Below are 24,387 nucleotides of genomic sequence, written 5' to 3' on the forward strand. Positions count from 1 at the left end.
AATGTAACGTCCACACACATATATAGGCAAAATGAGCTGCACACGCAAATGCAATTGGTGAAGAGGAAATAAAAAATGAACTACTCCAACATATTTATACTGTAGATATATATGTGTACCGTTGTGGCATGCATCCAAGAGCCATGAGTCGAAGATACCCCATGCCCATGCACCAGATACATATTCTTGGGATGCGGTTCCCACGAAGCAAAAACTGCGTCGGACTTCGCAAGCCGTCCTTCTGCCTTCGAGGGAAACATAGTGCGCCACGCTTTTAGCAACTCCATGAATTCATCATCGAAATATTTCTGCAGCAATTAAATATTACTCCCTCCGTCCCGGCCAAGACGCTACATTTGCTTCTCGGCACAGGATTTAAGGAGTTGTAGATTAATGTTTTAAGTGTGTAATAATAAAATGATAAAGTAGGAGAGAGAAAGTAATAAAGTGATAAAGTAAGAAAGAGAAGGTAATAAAGTGATAAAGTAGGAGAAAGAATGTAATAAAGAAATACTTAATTAGTGTTAATTAAGTGTTTAAAATTCCTTATTTTTGCCAAATATAGAAATGTAGCATCTTCGTTGGGACGGCCCAAAAAGGAATATGTAGCATCTTGGGCGGGACGGAGGGAGTATATTAAAAGCATATTTGATTATAACAACATAATATTTAATTAAATGCTTACGAATAATTCTGTATCCAATATGATAGTGGTCCTCGCATCAACACCGTCTATCAAGTCATCACCCCTCATCAACCTTGATCTCATCGTCATCATGTACATATCAACAGCCTGCACGTACTTAAATGTTAGTAATAAGTGACCATACTTACATGATAACAACTGATTCATAAATTAACCAACATTGGACGTGAGGTCAGTCCTCGTGTTTTGCATAGTGGTCCAAAAGTTATACGGGAGAGGGTGCTCGCTCTCTGCCACCGACACCGTCTGGTAGTGTCCACGGCGGCCAGCTTCCATCATACGCTCAAACCCGTCAACATACTGTGAGTCGACAGGTCTCGGCACGGCGCTGTGCACGTATGGTGATCGAAGTGCAGCCGACGGGTTCCGTTCTCGGCGGCTTCTGCGTGGAACGTCTGGTGCACAAATACTGAGGGGAACAGCAGCTTCTGCCTCAAAAACTCCCTATAATTCACTTAAAACAACACAAGTTAAACAATGTTGACATAATTTAAATGACTTGTAAATTTAATGCAACGACAACATACCCCACTAATCTGCTTCCAATACTCGTGCATCTGATCTTGAGTAAGGATCGGAGCCGAAGAACGGGCTGGCTCAAAAGGGTATGCTGAACTCGTGCCCGGCTCAGCCCACGAGTAGCGTGGCCCACCATAAGAACTGGACGGCTCGAATGTGGGCAAGTGGTGGACACCCATGTGCGGAGTCTGCACATCCCCAAAACTGGTCGGGCCACCAAACGGATCATGCTGCCACTGCGGGGTGTGCATGGCATCACCAGTAGTCTGTCTCATCTCTCGTGCAGGAGACTCGTGTGCAGGGGATCGGTGATGCGATGGGGCCTCTGAGGATGTACGCTGCGCCGGATCGGAGTCGGGCTCGGGCTCGGGCTCGCGTCTCCTGTCAGACTGAGATCGTGGAGCAGGTCTGGGCACGTGAACCTCAGTGCTATGCGAGCATCGGCAACGCATAGCATCCAACTTCTCCTCGAACCAATTCTTAATCCTCCTGAACAGGCTGTCCTCCACGTTCCTCGCTATCCGTCCCTCACTCTCGCGCATCATGTGCTGCATGCCCTGTCAATCCTGCTCGCTCCACTGTGATGGTGCAGGAGCATCCTCGTGCCTAGGCCTCGGGGCTCTGTGACTGTGAGACCTTCGACCAGAATCAACGGGGTGATCGCCCCCAATGCTCTGATCGTGATGGATGCTGCTCGATGAGGTGTCCACTATTAGTCGTCTCGGGCGCTTGCCAGTATCCTGTCTCGTACTGCGACGCCGTGGTTGATGCTCAGGAGCATCCTCGTTGCGGTCCCCACCAGTGTCGCGCGCCCGAGGCTGTCTATGACCAAAGACTCCCGGCTCTGGTACTCGAAGCCCTAGCCCGGCATTGACGCCTGCCATCGATAGCCAGTAAGATGTCGTGGCCTCGTACTCATCGGGGATCATCTCCCATATCCCGTTCTCCTAGAAACAAAATAAATGTAGTTAAACATTAATATTCATAAAATAAAATAATATTAACAAATAAACAACTAAATTATTACCGAAGACTCAAATAAACTCTGTAACCCATCGAACTTGGTCTTCACGAACGTCCACCTCCGAAATCTAGGGTAAACTCCCGCATTGCATATGGCTATGGCTGGGCCCAAGTTGGGAATTTTCTCAAGACCCCAAATGAATAGGGCCCAAGAAGGACCGTAGAAGTGGTACTTTTTAGCATCCTCGTTAATTGTGGTGTTCTTCAACCTGTAGTTCAAGCTCCTATACGCGCACGATCCCCAAGGAAATCTGGAAAAGGCCCTCAAATCATCCACCAGCTTCCAAGTCCAGGGCTGCACGGGTCGTCGCACGTCCACTCATAATACAAATGCGTGTAGCACCAACAAGTGGGCCACACGGAGGTAGAACCCGCCGTCGGGGTCAACCACTGGATTGGCGGTGTCGAAATATATTTCCGCCAGGTCCCGCACTGACACATGCTTAGAGCGGCAAAATTGTTTAAATGTCCGAGCCTGGCTCAGATCGTGCTCAGCCTCGGGGTCAAAAGGATCATCCCCAAAGGCCAATCCTGTCACGAGAGCGAAATCTCTCTGAGTAAAGTCAACCTTCCTCCCGTTGATGTAGAAGGAGATCTCATCATCCTCATTGAAGGCCGTGATCTGAAGATGACGAGAGACAATATGGTGCAATGCAGCATTGCACTTCTGGCCCGGCTCCCAATCCAACATCAACCCAAAGCACCCCTGCCTGAACGTATTCTCCAGTGCAAAACCGCCAATTTCGTTTAGTCTCTTGACTACTGTCGACAGGTACTTAATATTGTTGTACGTACTGATCTCAACTGTTGGACGATTGATTTGCTCGGGCCTCGAATAACGGACCTATTCAATACAAAAAATAACTCAATTTACAAAACATAATGAATTAACAAACATCAACTAATAATAATGCATAATTAACTATTAAATTACTAGAAAAATAAATAAAAAAATATAGAACCACAATAAACCAATATCCCGGCGGCTACTTCTTAAACAAATTAATTACTGGCGGATATTAGGTAATTATGGTTCTATATTTTTTTATTAGTATGTTATAAATTTTTAAATTCTGAATAACCCAAAAAACGTTATTATTTTATGCGTAATACAGTAAAATTAACCTAATGATCTAAATAGACGATTAAATATATCTAAATATGCTTCAACTAAATAAAAATTCTAACAACACTGAAACTATACTCAAACTTGTAACAACACTCAAGTACACTATATCTAACATATACGAAACATATAAATAAATCTAACAAATACTATATCTAAATAAAAATTCAATACTATACAAAACATATAAAAATTCGAAACATATAAAATTCTAACATATACGAAATAAAAAATAAATACTATATATCTAAATCAAAATTCAATACTATACAAATACAAAACAAATAAATTCAACAAATGTATCTAACACATACAAAACATATATAACTAACATATATATCTAACATTTTCTTACAAGTACAAAACAAAATTCAATACTATATATCTAACATATAAATTCGAAACATATAAATATATCTAACATATAAAAAACAAAGAACAAATAAACTCATCTAACATATACACCGATGTATTCACCAAACATATACCAAATAATAATTAAAAATGTACTATACTTACTTGGTTTGAAGAAGAAGCCATGGCGTGAACAATGTTGAAGAAGACGAGCAATAACCGTGAATTGTCCCCCAAAAACACTTCAAATTTCATAACACAATATTACATGTTAGAACATGACTATTGTTTTCGACAAAAAATTGCATACAAACACACGAAACCTTACCTTGTCTTTGAAAATGGCGTATATGCCTTCCCTCTCTCAATTGCCGTTTTTTCCTTCTCACACGCAAAATGACCAGCGGCTGCTTCTTTGATGGATAGTGCGGCTGCTTCTCTACCCCAATACCCTAATTTAACATAAAATATTGTGTAAATGGGCCCTACCCAATTTATCTCTCTTGTCAAATCTTCAATTTTTTCAAACAAATCCCACAAAAGCCGTGCCCGCTCAATTCTAGCCGCCCGTGAGTTAATTTGCTGCAAAGCCTATAGATTCCCACCCTATAAAGCTTCACCCTAGATGATTGAATTGTCCAATCACAATTGAATTAGCTTTAGCTCTTCAAAATTGAAAAAAATACAACAACCATTAATATGAACTCTAATAAATAAAATTTATATATATTATGATATAAAAACCAGTTATAAATGACATGGTACTATTATCCGCCAGTAAAAAGTATCCGCTAGAAGTAGCCGCTTAGGGTTTCTTTCACGCGGCTAATTCTAGCGGATACGAATTACTGGCGGATAAGTATGTGGTAGGCTCTCTAATATTGTACTGTTTCATAATATATGATTATATATTTTTTTTATCCAACATTTTCTATTATTTTATGTGTTAGGCTATATTAATTCATGTTAAATAAAATAAAATCAAAAATTCGAGACTTATTACACCACTATAATCCAAATTTGTCTAAATACAAGCCTATTATGTATTTCTACGAGGATAAGTTTGTGTATAATAAAAAAGTAATAGGAGGATGTAAAAAATTGTAATTTAAGTATATTTGGAAACCAAAAATTTTTTTGAACCTAATGTATACATTATCCGCCAGTAAAAAATAGCCGCTCGCAAAAGCCGCCCGGTTTTTATCCCGGCGGCTTTTGCGAGCGGCTATGTTTTACTGGCGGATAATGTATACATTAGGTTCAGATTTTTTTTTGTTTCCAAATATACTTAAAGTACAATTTTTTAAATCATCGTATTACTGTTTTATTATACACAAACTTACCTTCATTATTTTCAAACTTAGGGCATTATACGTCAATCATCTTACAACAATTGCACATTTATCTGGTTTTGTGCATTTTTAACTACATATCTTACACATTTTCTTACACAATTGTACTTGTGTAAGAACTTTTACAAAAAACCAAGCAAGCCATTACCATCAAGTGTACTTTTCGGTCTTTGACTTTCAAAGTGGGTAGTTTTGTAAGATGTTTTATTGATGTGGGTAGATTTAATTCCAACCCTTGTTTATTCTACCACTTATTTTGATCTATTATTCCGGTGATGATTTGGGAACTTTATTAGAGATATTTGATTGATTGAAAGAGAAAGAGATTTTGGATTTATTGATTAATGTTCTTGAATTCACAACTAACTAAAATTCACAACCACCTTGATTAATTCATAAGTGAATCGTTAGTGTTGGTTGTGAATTCGAGTGTAAAAGAAGTTTTATAACTAGAATTGACAACTAGTTTGATAAATTTACAACTGAATTACTAGCGTTAGTTGTGAAATCGAGTTTTAAAACTTGAATTCACAACTAGAAACAATGTTAGTCGTGAATTTGAATTTTAAACCTTGAATTCATGATTAACAATATTTGTACTTGTGAATTCAAGTTTTAAAACTCGATTTCACAACTAGAAACAATATTAGTTGTGAATTTGAGTTTTAAACCTTGAATTCACGATTAACAATATTTGTACTGTGAATTCAAGCTTTAAAACTTGAATTCACGACTAACACTATTTTTAATTGTGAATTCAAACTTTAAAACTTGAATTCACAACCAAGTTTGGTTGTGAATTCGTGGATAATTTTTTAATTTTTTATGTGAAAGGTAAAATAGTAAATGTGACAAATTATTATTATTTTTTTTTATCTTAATACAATTTTTATTTTTACTATTTCAAAATGTTTATTTTCAAAATCCACTCGAGAAAAAAAAAAAAAAAAACAGTAAACATCAATAGACATTCTAACTAAATAAACACAAAATCTCATGTACACCGTACACCCGGGTTGACCTGTACCCAGATCCTAACCCGCATGCTAATCCAAACTCGCATTCTGACCCAAATCGTGTAAATGATACTATTCAGTTATACAAATGACACTGCTTATAATTGACACTATTCAATTATAAAAAAAGACACTATAACATTTTAAAATGTTATAGTGTCATTTTCAATCTTATAGTGTCATTTAAAATATTATAGTATCATTTACAATCTTACAGCGTCAATTACAGGAAGTGTGTGTCATTTATATATATATATATATATATATATATATATATATATATATATATATATATTTTGAAGAGGTGTCATTTATATTTTTTAATAGAGTCAATTATAGACGGTGTCATTTACAATTTAATAGTATCATTTATACGCAGTGTCATTTGTATAACAAAATAATGTCAATTACATGCAGTGCTATTTGTATAAACGAATAGTGTCATTTACAAAATTTGAGTCAGAATGTAGATTTGAATCTGAGTACGGATCAACTCGGGTGTACGGTACACCCAATTGCATCCAAGACCACCTCCTAAATAAATTATAGGATTATAACTTGTGAGATTATTTAATAATAATATAATGTTACAAAATGACCAATAACACATTTTATATATATCTGTGTGTGTTTCCCACCACTATAATTACGCATGCCTATATAGAAAATCATAAACCATATAATAGAACTTATATTATATATATATATATATATATATATATATATAGAGGAATGGGATCATATAGATTCCAATGCTTATAATAGATCCCTAGATCCAAATCTTGACCACATATTTATGACATGTGGCGCATCAAGATGGTGACACGTGGCAAGGATTCCAAGGCAAAATCTGGAGGAGTAAAATTGGAATGTAATTTTCGGATTTAATAATTAAAAAAATATATATATTTTTTTAGATTTTCTCAAAATAGATATATTTTAGATGCATATAGTTTCACACAAAGATGCATAAAGTTTTCACATGAAATGCATAACTTTGAACAGAAAAATGCATTTAATTTTTCCAGTTTTGGTATTTTCACCACCCCACCCCATACCACCCCCTAATCCAGCCCACACCACCCCCCAACCCTCCCCATTACCACCCCCCAAAAATATGCATGTTTCACATGCATATAAAATCAAACAAAAATGCATAAAGTTTTCACATAAAAATGCATTAAATTATACAAAAAATGCATTTCATTTTAATAAATCTGGTAGTTTCGCCACCCCCCCTGCCCCTGCCCCCTGCCCCCCCACCCAACCCACCCCCCCAAAAAAAAATTTATTTTTTCAAAAACTGATTTTCTAATTGCTGGCCCACCCCCACCCCCACCCCCCACCCCCCCCAAAAAAAATTTATTTTTTTATTTTTTTAAAAACTGATTTAAAAAAAAAAAAAAATTTTGGGGTGAGTGGGTGGGTGGGGGGGTCAGTGGTCAGAAAATCAGTTTTTGAGAAAATAAAAAAATAAAAAAAAAATTTGGTGGGTGGGGGGGGGTGGGTCAGTGGTCAGAAAATCAGTTTTTAAAAAAATAAAATTTTTTTTTTGGGGGTGGGGGGGTGGGTGGGTGGGTGGGTGGGGGGGTAGGGGGTGGGTGGGGGTGGGGTTCTGGGGTGTGGGGGGTGGGGTTGGGGTGGGGTGAAATCTTATGCATATTTATATGAAACTTTATGCATTTTTATATGAAAGTTCATGCATTCTCGTATGAAACTTTATGCATCTAAAATATACTCCCTCCGTCCACGAAATGAGTACCCATTTGTGGATTACACGGGTTTTAAGAAATATATTGAGTGTAGTGTGAATAGAATATGGGTCCCACCTTTTTTAGTGTATTAATTAAAGTGTTGTGTGGGGTACACTTGCCAAAAAGGGAAATGGGTACTCATTTTGTGGACGGACAAAAAAGGAAATATGGGTACTCATTTCGTGGACGGAGGGAGTACATATTTTGAGAAAATATAATTTTTTTTTTTTAATTTCGAAAATTACATTCCAATTTTACCCCTCTCCAGATTTTGCCTTGAAATGCCTTGCCACGTGTCACCATCTTGATGCGCCACATGTCATAAATGTGTGGTCTAGATTTGGATCTACGGATCTATTATAAGCATAGGGATCCACCGGAACCAACCCTATATATATATATATATATATATATATATATTTAGATTTACTTTTTCTAAAGGTATTCATCTTTACTTGATATTTAAAGGACCATATTAATTATCAATGCAGTAAGAATAGTAAGAATATTATAGCGTATAAATCAATTAAAAATTTATTGGACATTGTAATAAGAAATTCATTGGACAATTGAGAGTGTTTTTTTAGAGAAAAAATGACTATTATTATATGTACTGTCAATGTTTTTTATATATAGATATTAAAAATTAAGTAGTATAAGCTGGCATAATATTGAAATGGGTTAATTGCATCAAAATACCTGACCTTTTCCCAAAATTTGATTTTTTGACAAATTTTTTAATTGTAGCAAAAATTTTAGCTACTTTTTAATTTATTGCAATGTCCATCCCGCGTATATTTCCGGCCAAATCCATGCTGAGGTGGACCTCCGTAAATCTTAGGTGGCATGTCGTGCCGGGTAATGAAACATTGTCTTCTCAAATCTATTGCAATAAATTGAAACGTAGCTAAAATAAATTGGCCGGAAATATACGCCAAGACGGACATTGCAATAAATTGAAACGTAGCTAAAATTTTTGCTACAATTAAAAAGTTTGTAAAAAAACCAAATTTTGAGAAAAGATCAGGTATTTTGTTGCAATTAACCCTATTGAAATATATACTCAATTTTCCCGCCAGCGCCAAACTTTCCCTCCAAAGGCACGTCCTTCCCTCTTCTTCTCTTATCTCTCAAACCCTAATTCCATTGCTTCCGAGCTCAGCTAGAGACATAAACAGTATTACAGTAACCGTATTCAAATTCAAAGAGGAAGAGAAGAATGACAGCATTAGACGAATCTTCTATGAGAGAGCCGTTAACGTCCGTCAAGATTCATCCTCGTAAGAGAAAGAAAAGCTGTCGATCATCGCCCAATCCCAACTTATTTACCTCTGTTTTCACACGCAGCAGGTCTCGCATATTTCATCACCAGAACCGCTCCGGATTCTCGAGACCCGACCCGGTTACCAGAAAACCCATTCCCGCGATGGAATCAGTGGAAGCGTTTCTGGACGTGAATTGCCGCAGTGCTTCGCGGATTCTATTGACTAAAGATCTTAGGCATAAGAGGGTTTACAGTCCAAGCGTCAATTCAGTTGAAGAAGAAATTGAGGAGAATAATGAAGAGCAGAACAAGTTGTTGAAGGGTTTTGATTCGAGCACGGTCCCGGATGTCGATGATGCGAAGGAGTACGAGCTTGGAACATCTGGGTTCATGAGATCGGAGGTGGGGGATGAAAGAATTGATGGGGCAAATGGTCTGAAATTGAAAGATCAGATAATTCATGGAAACGGCTCTCTTCCCAAAATGAAAACGGTAACAGAGTGCTCTTGGTCAGCTAGATTATACGTTTTTTCCAATTCGTTCTGATTTTGTTCTGATTTTCTTGGTGTTGTGGTATTGGATAAATATGAGAAGAGTCGTATAATTGTATAAGATGTTATGCTGTGTGCAAGTTTGTACATCTAATCTGGATTTCTTTTAATTATAAAATATGGTAGTGAAAATTCTTGGTTCAATTTCTAGGCTCTTAATGGTTGTCAGAGGAGGAAGGTTTTCAAGACTCCGAATTCATTCAGTTATAGAAGATTGCTTCCGCATTTAATGGATATTGTCAACGATACCTCTAGTAAGCACTTGCTCTAGTCAATGATATATAATGTCCAGAATCCGAGATTTTATGTAATCGTTATGAACTTACTTTGTTGCTTGTTAAAAAAAGATGTAGGTGTTTCCAAAATTGAATTAGTAGATGCTGGAAGTCTATCTAGATTTCGAAAGTTGGATGGTGCCAGTTTTGAACCGAGGTCTATTGCTGAGAACAGTTATGCAGCCAAAACTGAGTGTGTTGCTCCTCAGTTTAATAATTCAAGAAAAGTTCATATAAAAGTTTCCACCATTCAGCTAGATTCGAGTGGTGTGGATAATGAACTGGATCGGACTGCAGAGACTATTAAACCTCTAGAAGTGAAGGAAAAAAGTCATCAGAATGATATGAATGGAGTTGATGCATCAGTAGAAGAAAGTATTCAGACAACCCCTCCTGATCCTGGTATCCTTGGGAAAACAGAGGTTTGTCGTGGCAGAGAATCTGCGGATGCTAAGAATAACCTAACTTTCATTGGGTTGCCAGTTGGCAGTGAGAAGAACAGCAGCAGTGGCGCCTTGAAGCAGAGTCCAGATACCAAATGTGGCGCTAACTCGATGAACAAAACGGTATGTTTTATTTGGTCAATGAATGCCTTCCAACAATTTACATTCTAGAAGAAGGAACACTAATTTATCTCATGCATTTCCAATAAGCTTGACAGAATGATTGGTTAGACTAGCTATTGCAAATGGTTTACATCTTCATTAATGTCTTTGCCTTTCACCCAGGTTTTGAATCCATGTTCCCGACTGAGGCTCTTCAGGAATCCCAGGTCAGTCAGTTACAGAAGACTGCTTCCGTTTCTGATGGACATATCCAAAACTGATTCCTGTAAGTAAAAATGTTCAAGAAATAACACTTGACCTGAGAAGATATACTTTAGGTTTCATCATGTAATAATCTCTCTGCATAGGTACCACAACGAAGCCTCAGAAAAAATTGCCACAGGTTGTTTCGGAAGAAGATAGACATCCAGCTCCTGCTATCATTGCCGTAAACGATTTTGTAAATGATACTCCAAAAGAAAAAATCGGCGAGAAAATATACGATGGAGATAGAATCCAAACTGCCTCAGATGGTTCATCTCCTGATAGTAATAATAATCTGGTTTCATCAATTCCAGAGTTACCTGCCACCAACTATTCATCAAATATTGATCCTAGGTTTGTTAATTCTGTGAGTAGTTCAGTCTCAGAACCATCGTCGGTTATCAGTTACATTCAGACCAAGCAATGTACTCCTGGAGAGCCTAGGTCAGTTGAGAAACAAAATATGTGCTTGAATATGGGATTAGAACTTAGTAATGGCAATACCGATTCAAGTGAAATAGTTAATTTGAAGCAACACTCTCCCCAAATCAACACATTGTATCATTTGGATGCTTTGGTTCCTCCTAAAAACAGGCCTTTCAAGGGAATACTAAAGAGAAATCGACGAGGCTGCAGAGGGTTATGTAATTGCTTGAATTGTGCTTCTTTTCGTCTTCATGCTGAAAGAGCATTTGAGTTTTCAAGGAACCAGTTGCTCGATGCGGAAGAAGTTGCATCACAGTTGATGAAAGAACTAGCAAATGTTCGTCTTTTATTGGAGAAATCCATCATTGAAACAGATGATTCTGCTAGCATCCGACCCCATCCAGTAAGTCTTTTATTTTTCTGTACATTCCAGTAAAACGTTCTTTCTAGTATCAAACTTCTGAGGTCTGAAATAGGTTGGTTATAGGTGGATAAAAATAATTACTTTGTGGAGTTGCTCAGAAACATTGATGAACTGAATAATTTATTTTTCGTCTGTGAGCAACGTTTAAAGCCACATCTGAATTAATAATAATTAAACATTTATAAAATTTTAGAGCTCAAAGGATTCATCTGCTTGGCATCTTAGTAGCTGATCAGAATAATTGTTTTCTTGGTCCTTGGTTTTTCTTATTATTATCACTCTTCTCCATTATTGAAAATTTCAAGTCTACCTTTGTTTTTATGAAGGTTCTTATAAAACAAGCCTGCAGTAGAGCAATTGAAGCGGAAACTCTGGCAAAGGAGCGTCTTGGTGAATTGAACAATGATCTTAGTGTTCATTGCAGAATCCCAGTATGTATATTCTTCTAAGATAGATCTAGCATTTCAAATATTGTCAGCAATTATAAATCGATCTTGTTTAACTTTATTTTATCCAAGCAAAGTTCTGCATTTATCACGAAGTAGATGCACAAAAACGAGTTTCTTATTCTTATTTGTCCAATACAGGACTTGCTGCAGCCCAAGGTAACGTTTGCTCATAACAATCAATGAAGGGATGATACACAGTTAGATCCATCAAGTAGCAGAGAAGGTTCTACCAGAAGTCAAGAACTAATGTGTTGCTAGTTGTATTTGAGCTAAGTTGTTTCTGCATTATGATTCAGAGTGATCATGCTTGCTGAGACGAGCCTTCCCTTTACATTGTATCACATTTGCAACAATTGATTTCTGTATCCAATTGAGGCATTGGTGTGTGATCTTATGTGGTAAGAATCTAAGCGTTCCACTAGATTCTAAACGAGTTATATACATATGTTACGCGCTCTATGTAATGAACGAAATCTTCTACTACTGTCCTTGAGAGAAGTTTTTTACTACTATTTATAGTATAAATACTTGCTTAATCGTCTTGCATTCTCATTACTGCTTATTTTTCGCGTGTTAATGAAGTGCATGTATTTGTTAGAACTTCAACTTCTACATGAATTTTAAGAAAAATGATCATGTATACGTACCTTGTAGGAAAGTAACAAACATATACTTAAATCATGTATTTATTTGCATCTGTCTAACAAGAACATGCGACACTTCTAAACAGGAACATAAAAACGAAAGGGAAAAAACTGAAATACACATAGTAACAAAGTCCAATAGCCTTGTTTGCTCATTGCTTGCACTCTGTAGGAAAGCCATGAGGGAATCTTCTATAGTCAGTGCAATAGTTATAGATCATGAAATTCTTCTGAACCCATCTAAGCCTTCTCCAGCTGTAGGCGTCGAGCTCTTGGTTCTGCCACGCCCCTTTGGAGGCGCTGGTTTGTGCATTGAAGTTACGGTAGTAGGCTGTGAAGGGCGCCCTCGACCAGTCTGTTTTCACCAGCCCCCCTCTTGTTGCCCAGTCATCGGCATTCCACAGACTCGAGTAGATTCTCATGGGCTGCTTCTTTGGGTACGGAACGCCTTTGGACTCACTATTCTTGAACACCCTTATGGGAGTGTTGTCCACAAGGAATCTGAAATGGGAAGATTTGATCAATATGGAGTTTGAAATTAGTGAGTTTGAATCATGCATGTATGATGTGCTTACACAATATGTTGGAGATTCCATATGATGGAATAGGTGTGGAAGTTTTTAGTGGGATCAAACCAGAGATAGAACTGCTGCTCCCTGTTGCCTTTGCCTTGTGTGAAGACATTGGTGTGGAGGATGTAAGGTTCAGCCGTCACGTTTCCTAGAAACTCGAAGTCGATTTCGTCGTGCGTCGGCCCTTGAGAAGATAACTGTCACCACAAAAAAAACAAGTTACTATATTTTGACACCACAAAGGTATATTAGTAAGTTGATAGATGTACATAATATGCAGTAACAGTGCCAGCGGAGTTGCCAGCAACAAGCTTGAGCTGCATATCAATCTTTCCAAACAAATACTCTCTCTTGGACTGAAATCCAGAACCAGAAATCCTGTCGAGAGACAGCGACAGAAGCTGCCCTCCGCCGTAGATCTTGGCGCGCCTACTGCCCCAGCTCAAGTCGAAATCTTGGTAGAAATTTCCTGCATTTGCTACTCTAATCAACAGCAACGGCAGCAGCAGCAAGCTGTTGTGGAAATTAGAAGCCATGGCTTTTTTGCTTAAATTAGAGAGACGTTGCTATTTATGAGTGTGTGTGTGTGTGTGTATATATATAGAGAGTGAAGAGGTCGGCCCATAATGAAACCAGTGGAATACTTGTGAGGATATATATGGGATGGGAGGGAATGTGAAGCTGGTGCCAGCTTCACAGCAATCAAAGCTGGAGCAGTGGAGCTTGCTAACTTTCAAATATATTTGGCCTCTTCCCCTTTTAATTCTTCACCATTTTGCAACATTTATTTTTCATAAATCATCAAACTTTTCCACCTCATGTTAGGATAGACTCAGAACTGGCAAGTTTTTTCTTTCAATATTTTTTTCCTCAATTTTAATTTAATTCGTATGCTTTAGTTTATGTTTATAATTATTAATTAGTAGAATTTGTTTCACCTATTTAGGATATATAATTAGTTTTAATCAATTAATTTTATTTTTATTTGTAATTCTTTATTAAAACTGATAAATCTAAAGTTAAAGTATATATAAAAAATATACTGAGACACGTTAACACACAGAATATTTATGAAATGCTTCTAAAACTCCTAGAAATTTGAATTCGTATTTTTTTTTTATTGAATCACTTATTTGACCCTTGGATTATGTCCCTTTTCCGCAAGTCAAATCCTATACTGTGGTCGGTATTGTATAATTTCTTTTTATTGCATAAATAAATAACTTTAAAGATTATGTAACGATTAACTTAAATCTGACATTTTTTATATGAAATATATAGGCCAACACACTTACATGCAACATCTCTTATTGCATCTTCGTATTATCACCACTGTATATAAAATTTTAAATTCTACAAAGTTGTACCTACTATTTAATGCCTAAAAAAATCCGATAGTTGTAGCTTTTGATAAGCAAACATTTTAGATTTTTATATTTTCTTCACACCATGAAAATCATGTAAATTTATACAATATTTAAAGTTTTACAATAGCATAATCAAGTTGCCTAAGTGTTTTTTTTAGGGTGGGGGCCTGGGGAGATTCTGTTGTTTGAAAGACATTGATTATAACCATTCAGTGGATGCCAACTAGACGATGTACATATTTTGGGTTCAAATATTAATGACCATTCAAGTGATGCCCATGTATTTTCACTTTTTTATCTACTCTAACCATAAATCCTCTCCATCTTCAAAATTCATGCAAATTGCAACAACCAACTGTTTTCTCTAATACTAAAACAACCAATTGTAAAATTAGACTCACGCAAAAGTATTTGTATTAACTTAACAAGCCATAATTGGATTGATGGATACATATTGTATATATAATGGGATTTTGTGATTTAATTTTAAAACTAGATTAGCATCATTGGATTTAATTTGAAGATAATAATATATATATTGTTGTAAAGAAGGAACCTTATAGTACTAAAAGGCTTAGGTTGCATGCGTATTACTCGATTTCATTCGTTTATCCTTGGATGAGATTTTTCGTATTTTTAAGACTATATTTATTCACAAACAATGATGACCGATCATAGAACAAAATAAAAAAGTTAATTATAAAATATTCAATGATGGAATAATCGATTGTGTCTACGTATCATAGACATTTCGCATTCTACAATAAAAAAGTATAATAATAGTAATAACAAAGAAAAAAGTATTTAGGTTGTAATGAGTTATTGATAAAATAAAAAAATTATAGAATTATAGATTGTGTATGTTGGAGAGAGGGAAATTATTTTTTTTATTAAAAGGTTGTGTTAAGATAGATTGTTGATAAACATATTCTAAAGCTTTAAACAAAATTTTAATGATTACAATTTACAAGGGTACAAACATGTTGTTTATGCTAAATACAAATTTATGCACACGATTAAACAAAAATGTGCATATTATTGAACACAAATTAACATCTTTGCCTGTTGAGCAAGAGGCTAGCAAATTGCAAATTCTGTCTCGGTAGGACATGCATATATTTAACATTGAACATAAATATATGCATAAAGTAAATTAAAGTTTGCACTTTTACAATAATACTTCTATTGCTATTTGCTACCTAAAACTTGGGTACTATCGAATCTCATCCCTAATGATGTCACATTCTGAATTGTAGCCACATTATAAAATCTATCATATACTAACCTTTTTAATATTAAAGTACTTAATTATTAGAATAAAAATGCTGAAATCTTGCATTGTTCGATCTTTTCCTAGCTCCCCTCAAAATGACTAGCGCTAGTGGATAGTGATGCTATCACAACTTACAAAAATATTGTTGTTTAATTTAATTTTCTATCGTCTCCAATCTCCATCCCTCTAACACACAAGCAAATGACTTCGAAACGAGTCACTTCAATGGAGAATTTCGGATAATATTGTTGAATGGTTAAAACTCAAAAATACAAAAGTTGGGGATTTACAATCTTATGGTAATTGGTAAATCCAGCAACACCCATTAATTTGTAGTTTTGCATAATGAAATCAATCTTAGTAGTGAAATTATAATTTCTTTCCGAGACAAATTAAGCTTCTTTAATTAACTTTGTTTCTCATCTAACATCAGAATGTGATGACAATCCGATTTGCCAACATTAAGGGACGTTTATAATACAGCAAACCTTCAACAAAATTTCTAAAAGTTAAAAAAGATCGATTAATTAAATTATAACATCGCGTATGGCTAAATGCCATTTAACTTTAGAACTTATTTACGTGAAGTTTACTACTTCAACATAAAATAGTACTTAGTTTATACCTCATATTTTAAATTTTCTATATATAAGATTGCCCTCAACGTATGTGGCACTATTACAAATTACTCTATTTATAATTTTGTGCCATTAGACTTGGAAGCTAATTGTTAAATAGGACCGCGCGTAACTTTCAGTGTTCTCAAAAAAAAGACTATATATGTTATGGAATTTGAAAATGAAAACTATAGCTTCCATTTTTAACATTTACACTCTTATTTTAGGTCGTGATGGAAGTTATAGTCCTCATTTTGATGTGTTAAATATGAGCGTAAATGTAAAAAATGAAAGTTATAGTCCTCATTTTTAAATTTCGTAATATATAATCCTCATTTTCAAATTCCGTAATATATAGTCCTTTTGTGAAAAACAATAAAAGTTACGGTCCAGTTTTAACAATTAGCTCATAGACTTGGTCTATATTCTTTTTTAGATTGTCACATTTAATTAATCTGACTTGTTTTATTTTAGGATAATCACTTTATACTACATTAAATATAAACTTATATTTTTATATTATAATATTACTCTTCTAAATAATCGTGCTAAAAAATAAAAAGGCCAAATAACGTAAGAACGTGAATAGAATGGTTACATGAAATTTCCAACATATATGCGATATTACAAATTAGAGAGTGGTTAGACTATAAATTTATTATAAAATATAAATTACGTATGAATCATAAAATTATGATAAATTCGCTGTGAAAAGTGATGAATTCGGAAAAATAAAAAATCGTTTCCTATGAAATTTGAATTCACGATCATGAATTCTTTTAATAAAATGATGAATTCATTGTAGATATTCATAAACTAAGGACTGTGAATGATTACTAGCTAGTTCATATCTTAAAATTAAATTTTAATTTAACCTAAGTAATATTTATACTATATCATTATTTTAAAATTTCGGATAATTATATACATGGATATGTGAAATTTCGTATTTCTTTAATGTATAAATCAGAAAATATATATGTTATGAATAGCATACTAACATTAGCATGTAACAAAACAATTTTCAAAGTTTGCACAAAACGTTGGATATATTTTGTGTACAAAAACAAGTTTCAAATTTTAGATTGAAAGTATCCAACTAATTTGATCGACAATTATTGAAAGGCAACAAAAACGGAGTGAAGGAGTGGATAAATACAAGTACTGCTGCCCATAACGTATCCGTACTGCAAAAGGTGGAATAATATATCCAAAAATGATGAGGCAAATTCATTGAACTACTCAAATCATATTATATTTCTCTTATTTTATTTTGCAATGAAAATATAAAGAATCATGGTGACTATGCTATGCTAGTTGTCATGAAGTTGACATTCTCAAGTAATTACAGTAATTTACCGGTGGAGGTTAACATTTAATTTGGCCCTCCATGAATTTTTTTTCGATAGTTTCGAGATTTTAAAAAAGTAAATTTTACGAAACTTTCTTATATATTTATATCTATTCTTTGACAATTCTTTAATGCTAAAGTGAATCAAAGAATTAAATAGCAATATGTTAATAAATTAGTTAAAAATACATTATCTTTTATGAAAATAAACCTATATATTTAGAACATTAAAAAAAAAAAACGAGCCTATATGATTGTGACACAGGAAATATTTCTCATTCACCTTACTTGCATTAAACCCATCATAGAATAATATAACTGATATTATAAATACTTAAATAAATCAAGTTAGATATGTTCTTAATTTTAAGAAAATAAATACTACTACAAGATAAACTATTCTTAGAAACGTCTAAAATATGAAACAGAAGTTCAGAATGAAATCGAACTGGCCTGTGTTTAGGGTTTAAAGGTTATAATATAATAGTTGAGAGTTTGATTGTTAAAGGTGTAGTGGATACTTATTTATCTTTCCCTAGTACAAATAATGATCAAACTATAAAACATAAATAAAGGTTTTTGGTCTTCGTAATAAGATGTTGCTGCAAATTATTGTTTCTACTATATTCTTTCTTCTTCTCCAATTTCCTTTAGTTTTACAACACATTATCAACACGATTGTCCTCCCTAGCTATGAATATCGAACTAATTATATATGATGTATTATTGTATCCAGTAATCATATATATAATCGATGAGTTTCAAATCCAAACACCCAAATTATTATCAAATTATCTAAGCCATGAATATTTGGGAGGTCATCCCTTTTCACAATTAGTGTGTGATTAAAATATCTCTAGAAGAGAATTTTCCATTTGTTAATTTTTTTTTTCACCACCAAAACATACTTATACGGGCTTTACGAAATATATTGCGTATACTCTATCAAAATGACATATTTCGAGCCAACAATTAGAAATCAAATTATTGATTGATACGATAATTTTATAATCCAACTCTAAAGTTTTTTTACGGGAGATATGAATAATGAATGATAAAATGCCAAAAAAAAAAATTCTTTTGGATTAAATTAGGTGGTTTTAATCGAATCGTCAATTTCCAGCTTGTCTGATGAGGTGAATACACTTGGATGCAAATTTTCAGCATATCAATAAGAGTTGATTATAGCAAGTTAATTATAACCTCATCAGGTGTAAAAAATAGTATTTAATTATGATCCGTGTCAAAATAAAAAATTCTGGCATCGGAAATTTTACTTGGATCAACCGCAAAAATATACTTGCGAGTGAATCTAATCAGATTTGAGATTTAAAACGCCGAAATTTTTAACACATGATATAACTGAACAATTTTGTAAAATTGGGACCATTTCAAAAATAAATGGAAGTTGGAATCATAAATCAAACCAACTTTAAAAATAAAAAACGTAAACAATAATTTATTTTCAAACTTTAGAACCGAATCGAATGCATTTAATAATGAAATTAACTCAACCTATTCACCTCTCACTCACTCATCCTATTGCCACTGCCACTACTTTATGTGACGCAAATAAAAGTGCAACCATTCTTAACAAGCGCGTATCACCAGAAGCTTGCTTGAAGCAAACAAGTACTAAATTCCAGAGTAGCAAATTTGGATGGTATTTTGCAGATGAACTAATGATCAATTTGGTTAATGTTGTCGAGATGGACTGCTCGAAACCTCAAAACCCGGAGGGATGAAAACTACGTCGTCCCATGACGACTCTGCAGTATCCTGCAAAGAAAATGAAAACTATAGTGACACTTTCTATCAAATGCAAAACCGATCAAATGAAAAGTATGAAAATCACTTCAATTATAAGAGGCATCCAAAATCGATCATGACACTGAATAAAAATGAGGCTGAACTTCCCTGAAAACTCCTCACCTTCATTCCTCGAATTATATCCTCAAGAACAGCAACCTATGACATAAACCAGCATAATGAGAACAATATACTACTGGCTAAAGGATATTATAAGACGGTATTCAAGACAAAACGGCAACTTGGATACTGAAACCTGTACGTCCCCTCGCCTCAGACTCGGATTCGCCTGCTTCTGATCACGTGAAGCTCTCGAAAGTGACTTTTCTAGATCCTCCTAAACATTCCATAAAGCAAAAGAATGATGATAATTGTAAACAAAGTGTAAAATAACAAATGAGTAGCAAGTAATTTTTTCAACCTTCCTGAAGAAGACAGGACGATATGTCTTATTTTGGCTCCTCAAGACCAAGCTTTTTGACTGCAATATATAATACAAGTGCGGATAAGATGACAGCAAATGGAGAGATAAGCCGTCGAAATGTTGAAATTAGAGATGCAAGGAAACTAAGGTCCCTTAATTGCAGAGCCTTCAAGTATTACCGAACAAATAATACGATACACAGCATGATATCAGTTATCTTAACCTAGCAAAATATGTTTCAAGATCAGCGTTCATTCCAAGCAAAGCAAAGTACCCCCATTATCTGATTGGAGACAACTTTTACTTGATCCATTGACAGGTTCGAGAATGAATTTATTGATCTAGTATACAATATTAAACTGGATAAATTCATACATCTCTCAAGATCAGGTGTCATAAGAGGCGAGGGAACAAAACAACTTGCCATACTAGCAACATATGAGCCTCTTATGATGTTTACTTGCATTGACATTCAGTTAAAACTTCATAAATAAGGGGGGTTAAGCAATATGGTGTCAGAATGTTGAATAACTTGTAATTGCAATTTTCGCACAGGAAGGGCAACAATGTTCACGAAGAGGTGAAGAATAACAAGACTCTAGCTGATTAGAAGGAATCTGGTAAGAAAGCATTACAAAACCCAAGAATGTCTTTCCAAAATCATTGTGTAGAACAAGATACGCAACTACACCCATTGACTGGAAATGTCCCAAAATCCAGCAGGTTGGCAAGGTACAGAACTGACTGCAGTGTTGCCATGTCTACATCTTACTTGTACCAATGAAGGGAGACAAGGGAAAAAAATCACACTCTTGCAGCCTTGGGTCGTTGTTCCAGTCAAGAGTGAACTTAACCGAGCAGAAACTGAGATACTCGTTAAAAACACGCCAAAAACAGGAAAGATTGTGGACGAGCAGAGACAAGATACAAATACAAGACGCTCAGTAGCATATGCAGCACATAGAGATTGAAGAAATATAAATGTTGGATCAAGCACATGATTAGAATAGTGCCTAGATGGTTAGACATGTCTAGTACTAGATGCTCTCTAATGTAAATAGGGATCATCTGGGATATAAAAATTGGACTTGATATGAGGATTTAGATGAAATCCAGCTTGAATCTTTAATTCCAAATGCAACCTCAGTGAGTTTTCATTCCTTTGAAAGCCATATTTCTCTTCCATCCCCAATTCCAAACATTGCGAGCACAAAGTCAATTTGATCATTTTGGTTGGTTTACTAACAATAGATTACAATATGGAAGATGTGTGCATTTTTGAAAAGAAGATGTTCTACACTTGAAAAATATTGATTCTTATATAATTACAAAAATGAGGATTTTATACAATTTTAGAAAAAAGAAAGAAGATTGACGTTGTGGGCAAGTAAAATGAATCTGGAAAAACAGGACATAATTGCAGAAATGAGACTTTTATACAGTTTCAGAAAGTAGAAACAAGCTTGAAATTGAAATGAACCTGGAAAACTGGGACCCCACGGAAGCTCTCGTCTTCCAGGCCAACCCTTTTCCTCTCCTACATACAGCACAAGAATCAATTCAGGCGAGAAGATTAAAATAAACATGCAAGCCCTATCTTCCATTTGTAAATATCACCAGCTTGAGTAAACAAGATCTTATTAGAATGAGCACCAACTTTGATCAATGGATTAAACAAAGATCACAGAGGAGGAAAAGCTGAAGGACGATATGGCAGAGCCAAATGCAAAGAAGAATCAGCTTAAATAATCAAGACTCAAAACAATACTATTAAGTTTCTTTTGAAGCATTCTGTCCATATAAATGTTCAAGATTTAAAACAATTAATAACTTAATATATAAGGTGTACACAACTAAGTATATATAATTTGTCATCCTCGAAAAAAGGAAAAATATAAGCATACTGCCAAGACTAACCTGCAATGCGTTCTTTATCTGGGAAGCCTCGGGTAACAATCTCAAAGCCACCCCATTAACTTTAAGATCAAAAACCTGTGAAACCACCACTTTTCTATCACTCCTAGGCATAATTAACCAATGATTGAAAACGCAAAAACCAATGAATACATAAAAGAAATCGTTCAAGACTTCAAGTACATATAATAGCAGTGGCATTATTGAAATTGCACATTAACAATGAATCAGTCAGCTAAAAGCTTAACTCTTCTATAACTAAGCAACCAAATTTGCAGATAAACCTTGTAAAAAAGAACCCATAATTAAACCTCTAGGGAATGATGCATTATTCTGGGTTAATTCCGAATCCCCACTCGAAGAGAAGCCATAAAACAACGCCTCTACGAAAATATAAGCCTGCTACATGCTCGACGAAATGCCTAAACAAGTATTTCATTGTATAAGTGAGAGATAGCCGGCAATTTTTACCTTGCTTAGAGCAACTGGAACAACTTGTGAGCCAGAACTCATAGAAGAATCAACAGACTTCATATGTTTAAGGAGAGCTTCGGCGTCGGCTTCGGTGAAAAAGAACAAACCAAGATCTCTACGCGATTGAGCGCCCGAAACCAAAACAAATTCCTCAGCACCGTTGCTCAGGGCGTACACTGGCACTCCAGCGAGCCGCTCCTCGATGGCCTCCGGCGACATGGCGCAATTCTTAGCAGTTAGATTACTACTGCTATTAGTGGGACTGACTTTGCTCTGAACCGTGTTGTTTTCGTCGGAAATTCTGGCAAAGAAAGGGTTTCTGAGAGGAGGGTTGGTCTGCAAATTGTTCAAGATGGTTGAGAAGTGGGTCTGGAGAGATGTGACGGCTCGGTGGAGGAGAAGCTGAGGCGACGGCGGTGGCGCCGCCGGCTGCCGGGTGTCTTTGGGTTTAAAGAAATTCATGGGTTTTTGAGATAGCTTAAGTTGAAGAAGAAATTGTTGTGCTACAAAGAAAATGGAAAATGGGGTATTGTTGCTCACAAGTAGGCATGTCAATCGGGCCAGCCCATCAGATTTTCGGGCTAGCCCTATCGGGTTCCGGGTTAGTCGGGTGCGGGCTAATCGGATTGAAGATTTTTTCGGGTTGTAAATCTTCAACCCTAACCCTAAACTTTCGGGTTTCGGGCTAATCAGGTTAAAGGCGTAAAAATAAAATTATCATTTGTATTTTATTATTCCTAATGATCTAATGTATAATGTATAAAATATACATAGATATTAAAGATATAAATTATATAGCAAAGCATGAAATGTAAGATATTCAAGATTACATAAACAAAATTATATTAATATGAGATAGTAAAATTTAACATGTATCAATGCACTAGAATTAATCTGGATTATTACTGAATAATTAGTGGATTTGCCATGCACGTCTCATTGACAGAAAAAAAAATAAAAAAAAAATGGTATCACTTTAAAATGAGATACTAATAATTAATTTCTAACTAATGAGATACTAATAATCAATTTCTACAAAAAAATCTGTAATTAATTTCACTTTTTTTTAATGAAATTGCACACACACACATATATATATTCTAACTAATTAATTTCACTTTTTTTAATGAGGCTACATATATATATATATATATATATATATATATATATATATATTTAAGCAAATACCATAGATCTAAACATAGCAGAAGTTGTAACTGGATGCATCAGTCACAATTCCGTCAGCCCACCGGGCCAGCCCATCGGGTTTTCGGGCTAGCCCTATCGGGTTCCGGGTTAGTCGGGTGCGGGCTAATCGGGCTGGAGTTTTTTTCGGGTTGCGATTTTTCAACCCTAACCCTCTAATTTTGTCGGGTTATTCGGGTCGGCCCACGGGTTTCGGGCTGCATTGACATCCCTACTCACAAGTCGCATCCAAAATCCAAAATACTCTAATTACTAATCTCGCGTCCAAACTAGAGACGAAATTTGATTTGACATTCTCTTAGAAGAGTAGATACTAGAATTTAATAATTGTCACTGGCTTAATCTTAATAATTATAAGGGTTAATTGTCTTTAAATCCTTAAACTATAGTCACTTTTCGATTTTTCCCTCAAGCTTTGAACTTTTCATAAAAAATCACCAACTATTGATTTTCTATTGACCTAAACTTACATTTTCATTTTTCAAACTTTTCGTCAACTTTTTTTTCTCTCTCTAAAACGGAAAAATCCTTTGAACCCTAGATTCACTCTATAGAGCCACTAGCACTACTCCTCATCCGCCACGCCGCATCGCGCTATTCAAATTTCACTATTATTCATCGTCATTTTGCTAATAAAATGACTTCTTCCCTCACTAATATTTTCAGAACAAGATTTAGATTCAGCAAA

General features: G+C 35.2%; 3 protein-coding genes across 3 annotated transcripts; 1 reads left to right on the top strand and 2 right to left on the bottom strand.

The window, feature by feature from the left end:
* The first annotated feature begins 8,918 nt into the window (after positions 1 to 8,918).
* LOC130992562 (uncharacterized) lies at positions 8,919 to 12,584 on the top strand. The gene is made up of 7 exons (XM_057917244.1): positions 8,919 to 9,606; positions 9,817 to 9,919; positions 10,013 to 10,506; positions 10,669 to 10,771; positions 10,854 to 11,578; positions 11,926 to 12,030; positions 12,187 to 12,584. Exons 1-7 carry the CDS (start codon positions 9,070 to 9,072, stop codon positions 12,229 to 12,231), a joined length of 2,112 nt encoding a protein of 703 aa, XP_057773227.1. The 5' UTR covers positions 8,919 to 9,069; the 3' UTR covers positions 12,232 to 12,584.
* Positions 12,585 to 12,718: 134 nt separating this feature from the next.
* On the bottom strand, positions 12,719 to 14,108 carry LOC130992657 (xyloglucan endotransglucosylase protein 1). The gene is made up of 3 exons (XM_057917393.1): positions 13,534 to 14,108; positions 13,268 to 13,461; positions 12,719 to 13,193 (listed from the first exon to the last, which is right to left on the bottom strand). The coding sequence occupies exons 1-3, from the start codon at positions 13,798 to 13,800 to the stop codon at positions 12,845 to 12,847; spliced, it is 810 nt and encodes a 269-aa protein (XP_057773376.1). The 5' UTR covers positions 13,801 to 14,108; the 3' UTR covers positions 12,719 to 12,844.
* A 5,181-nt stretch (positions 14,109 to 19,289) lies between these two features.
* LOC130992653 (protein TIC 22-like, chloroplastic) lies at positions 19,290 to 23,031 on the bottom strand. Its single transcript, XM_057917390.1, has 7 exons — positions 22,491 to 23,031; positions 22,023 to 22,097; positions 21,586 to 21,642; positions 20,103 to 20,162; positions 19,938 to 20,018; positions 19,805 to 19,840; positions 19,290 to 19,651 (listed from the first exon to the last, which is right to left on the bottom strand). Exons 1-7 carry the CDS (start codon positions 22,953 to 22,955, stop codon positions 19,568 to 19,570), a joined length of 858 nt encoding a protein of 285 aa, XP_057773373.1. The 5' UTR covers positions 22,956 to 23,031; the 3' UTR covers positions 19,290 to 19,567.
* Between the last annotated feature and the right edge of the window lie 1,356 nt (positions 23,032 to 24,387).

The sequence above is a fragment of the Salvia miltiorrhiza genome, chromosome 7, assembly GCF_028751815.1.
Source record: "Salvia miltiorrhiza cultivar Shanhuang (shh) chromosome 7, IMPLAD_Smil_shh, whole genome shotgun sequence".
Classification (NCBI taxonomy): domain Eukaryota; kingdom Viridiplantae; phylum Streptophyta; class Magnoliopsida; order Lamiales; family Lamiaceae; genus Salvia; species Salvia miltiorrhiza.

What these genes read in the sequence shown, in the direction of transcription:
- LOC130992562 (XM_057917244.1), top strand. Translation starts at nt 9,070, where the DNA reads ATGACAGCATTAGACGAATCTTCTATGAGAGAGCCGTTAACGTCCGTC. An exon ending in TATTGTCAACGATACCTCTA is followed by an intron (nt 9,920 to 10,012) that starts GTAAGCACTTGC and finishes TGTTAAAAAAAG; the next exon opens with ATGTAGGTGTTTCCAAAATT. An exon ending in CATATCCAAAACTGATTCCT is followed by an intron (nt 10,772 to 10,853) that starts GTAAGTAAAAAT and finishes CTCTCTGCATAG; the next exon opens with GTACCACAACGAAGCCTCAG.
- LOC130992657 (XM_057917393.1), bottom strand. Translation starts at nt 13,800, where the DNA reads ATGGCTTCTAATTTCCACAACAGCTTGCTGCTGCTGCCGTTGCTGTTG. An exon ending in GCACTGTTACTGCATATTAT is followed by an intron (nt 13,462 to 13,533) that starts GTACATCTATCA and finishes TTGTGGTGACAG; the next exon opens with TTATCTTCTCAAGGGCCGAC. An exon ending in TGGAATCTCCAACATATTGT is followed by an intron (nt 13,194 to 13,267) that starts GTAAGCACATCA and finishes TTCCCATTTCAG; the next exon opens with ATTCCTTGTGGACAACACTC.
- LOC130992653 (XM_057917390.1), bottom strand. Translation starts at nt 22,955, where the DNA reads ATGAATTTCTTTAAACCCAAAGACACCCGGCAGCCGGCGGCGCCACCG. An exon ending in GTGGGGTCCCAGTTTTCCAG is followed by an intron (nt 20,163 to 21,585) that starts GTTCATTTCAAT and finishes TATATATTGCAG; the next exon opens with TCAAAAAGCTTGGTCTTGAG. An exon ending in TGAGGCGAGGGGACGTACAG is followed by an intron (nt 19,841 to 19,937) that starts GTTTCAGTATCC and finishes TTTATGTCATAG; the next exon opens with GTTGCTGTTCTTGAGGATAT.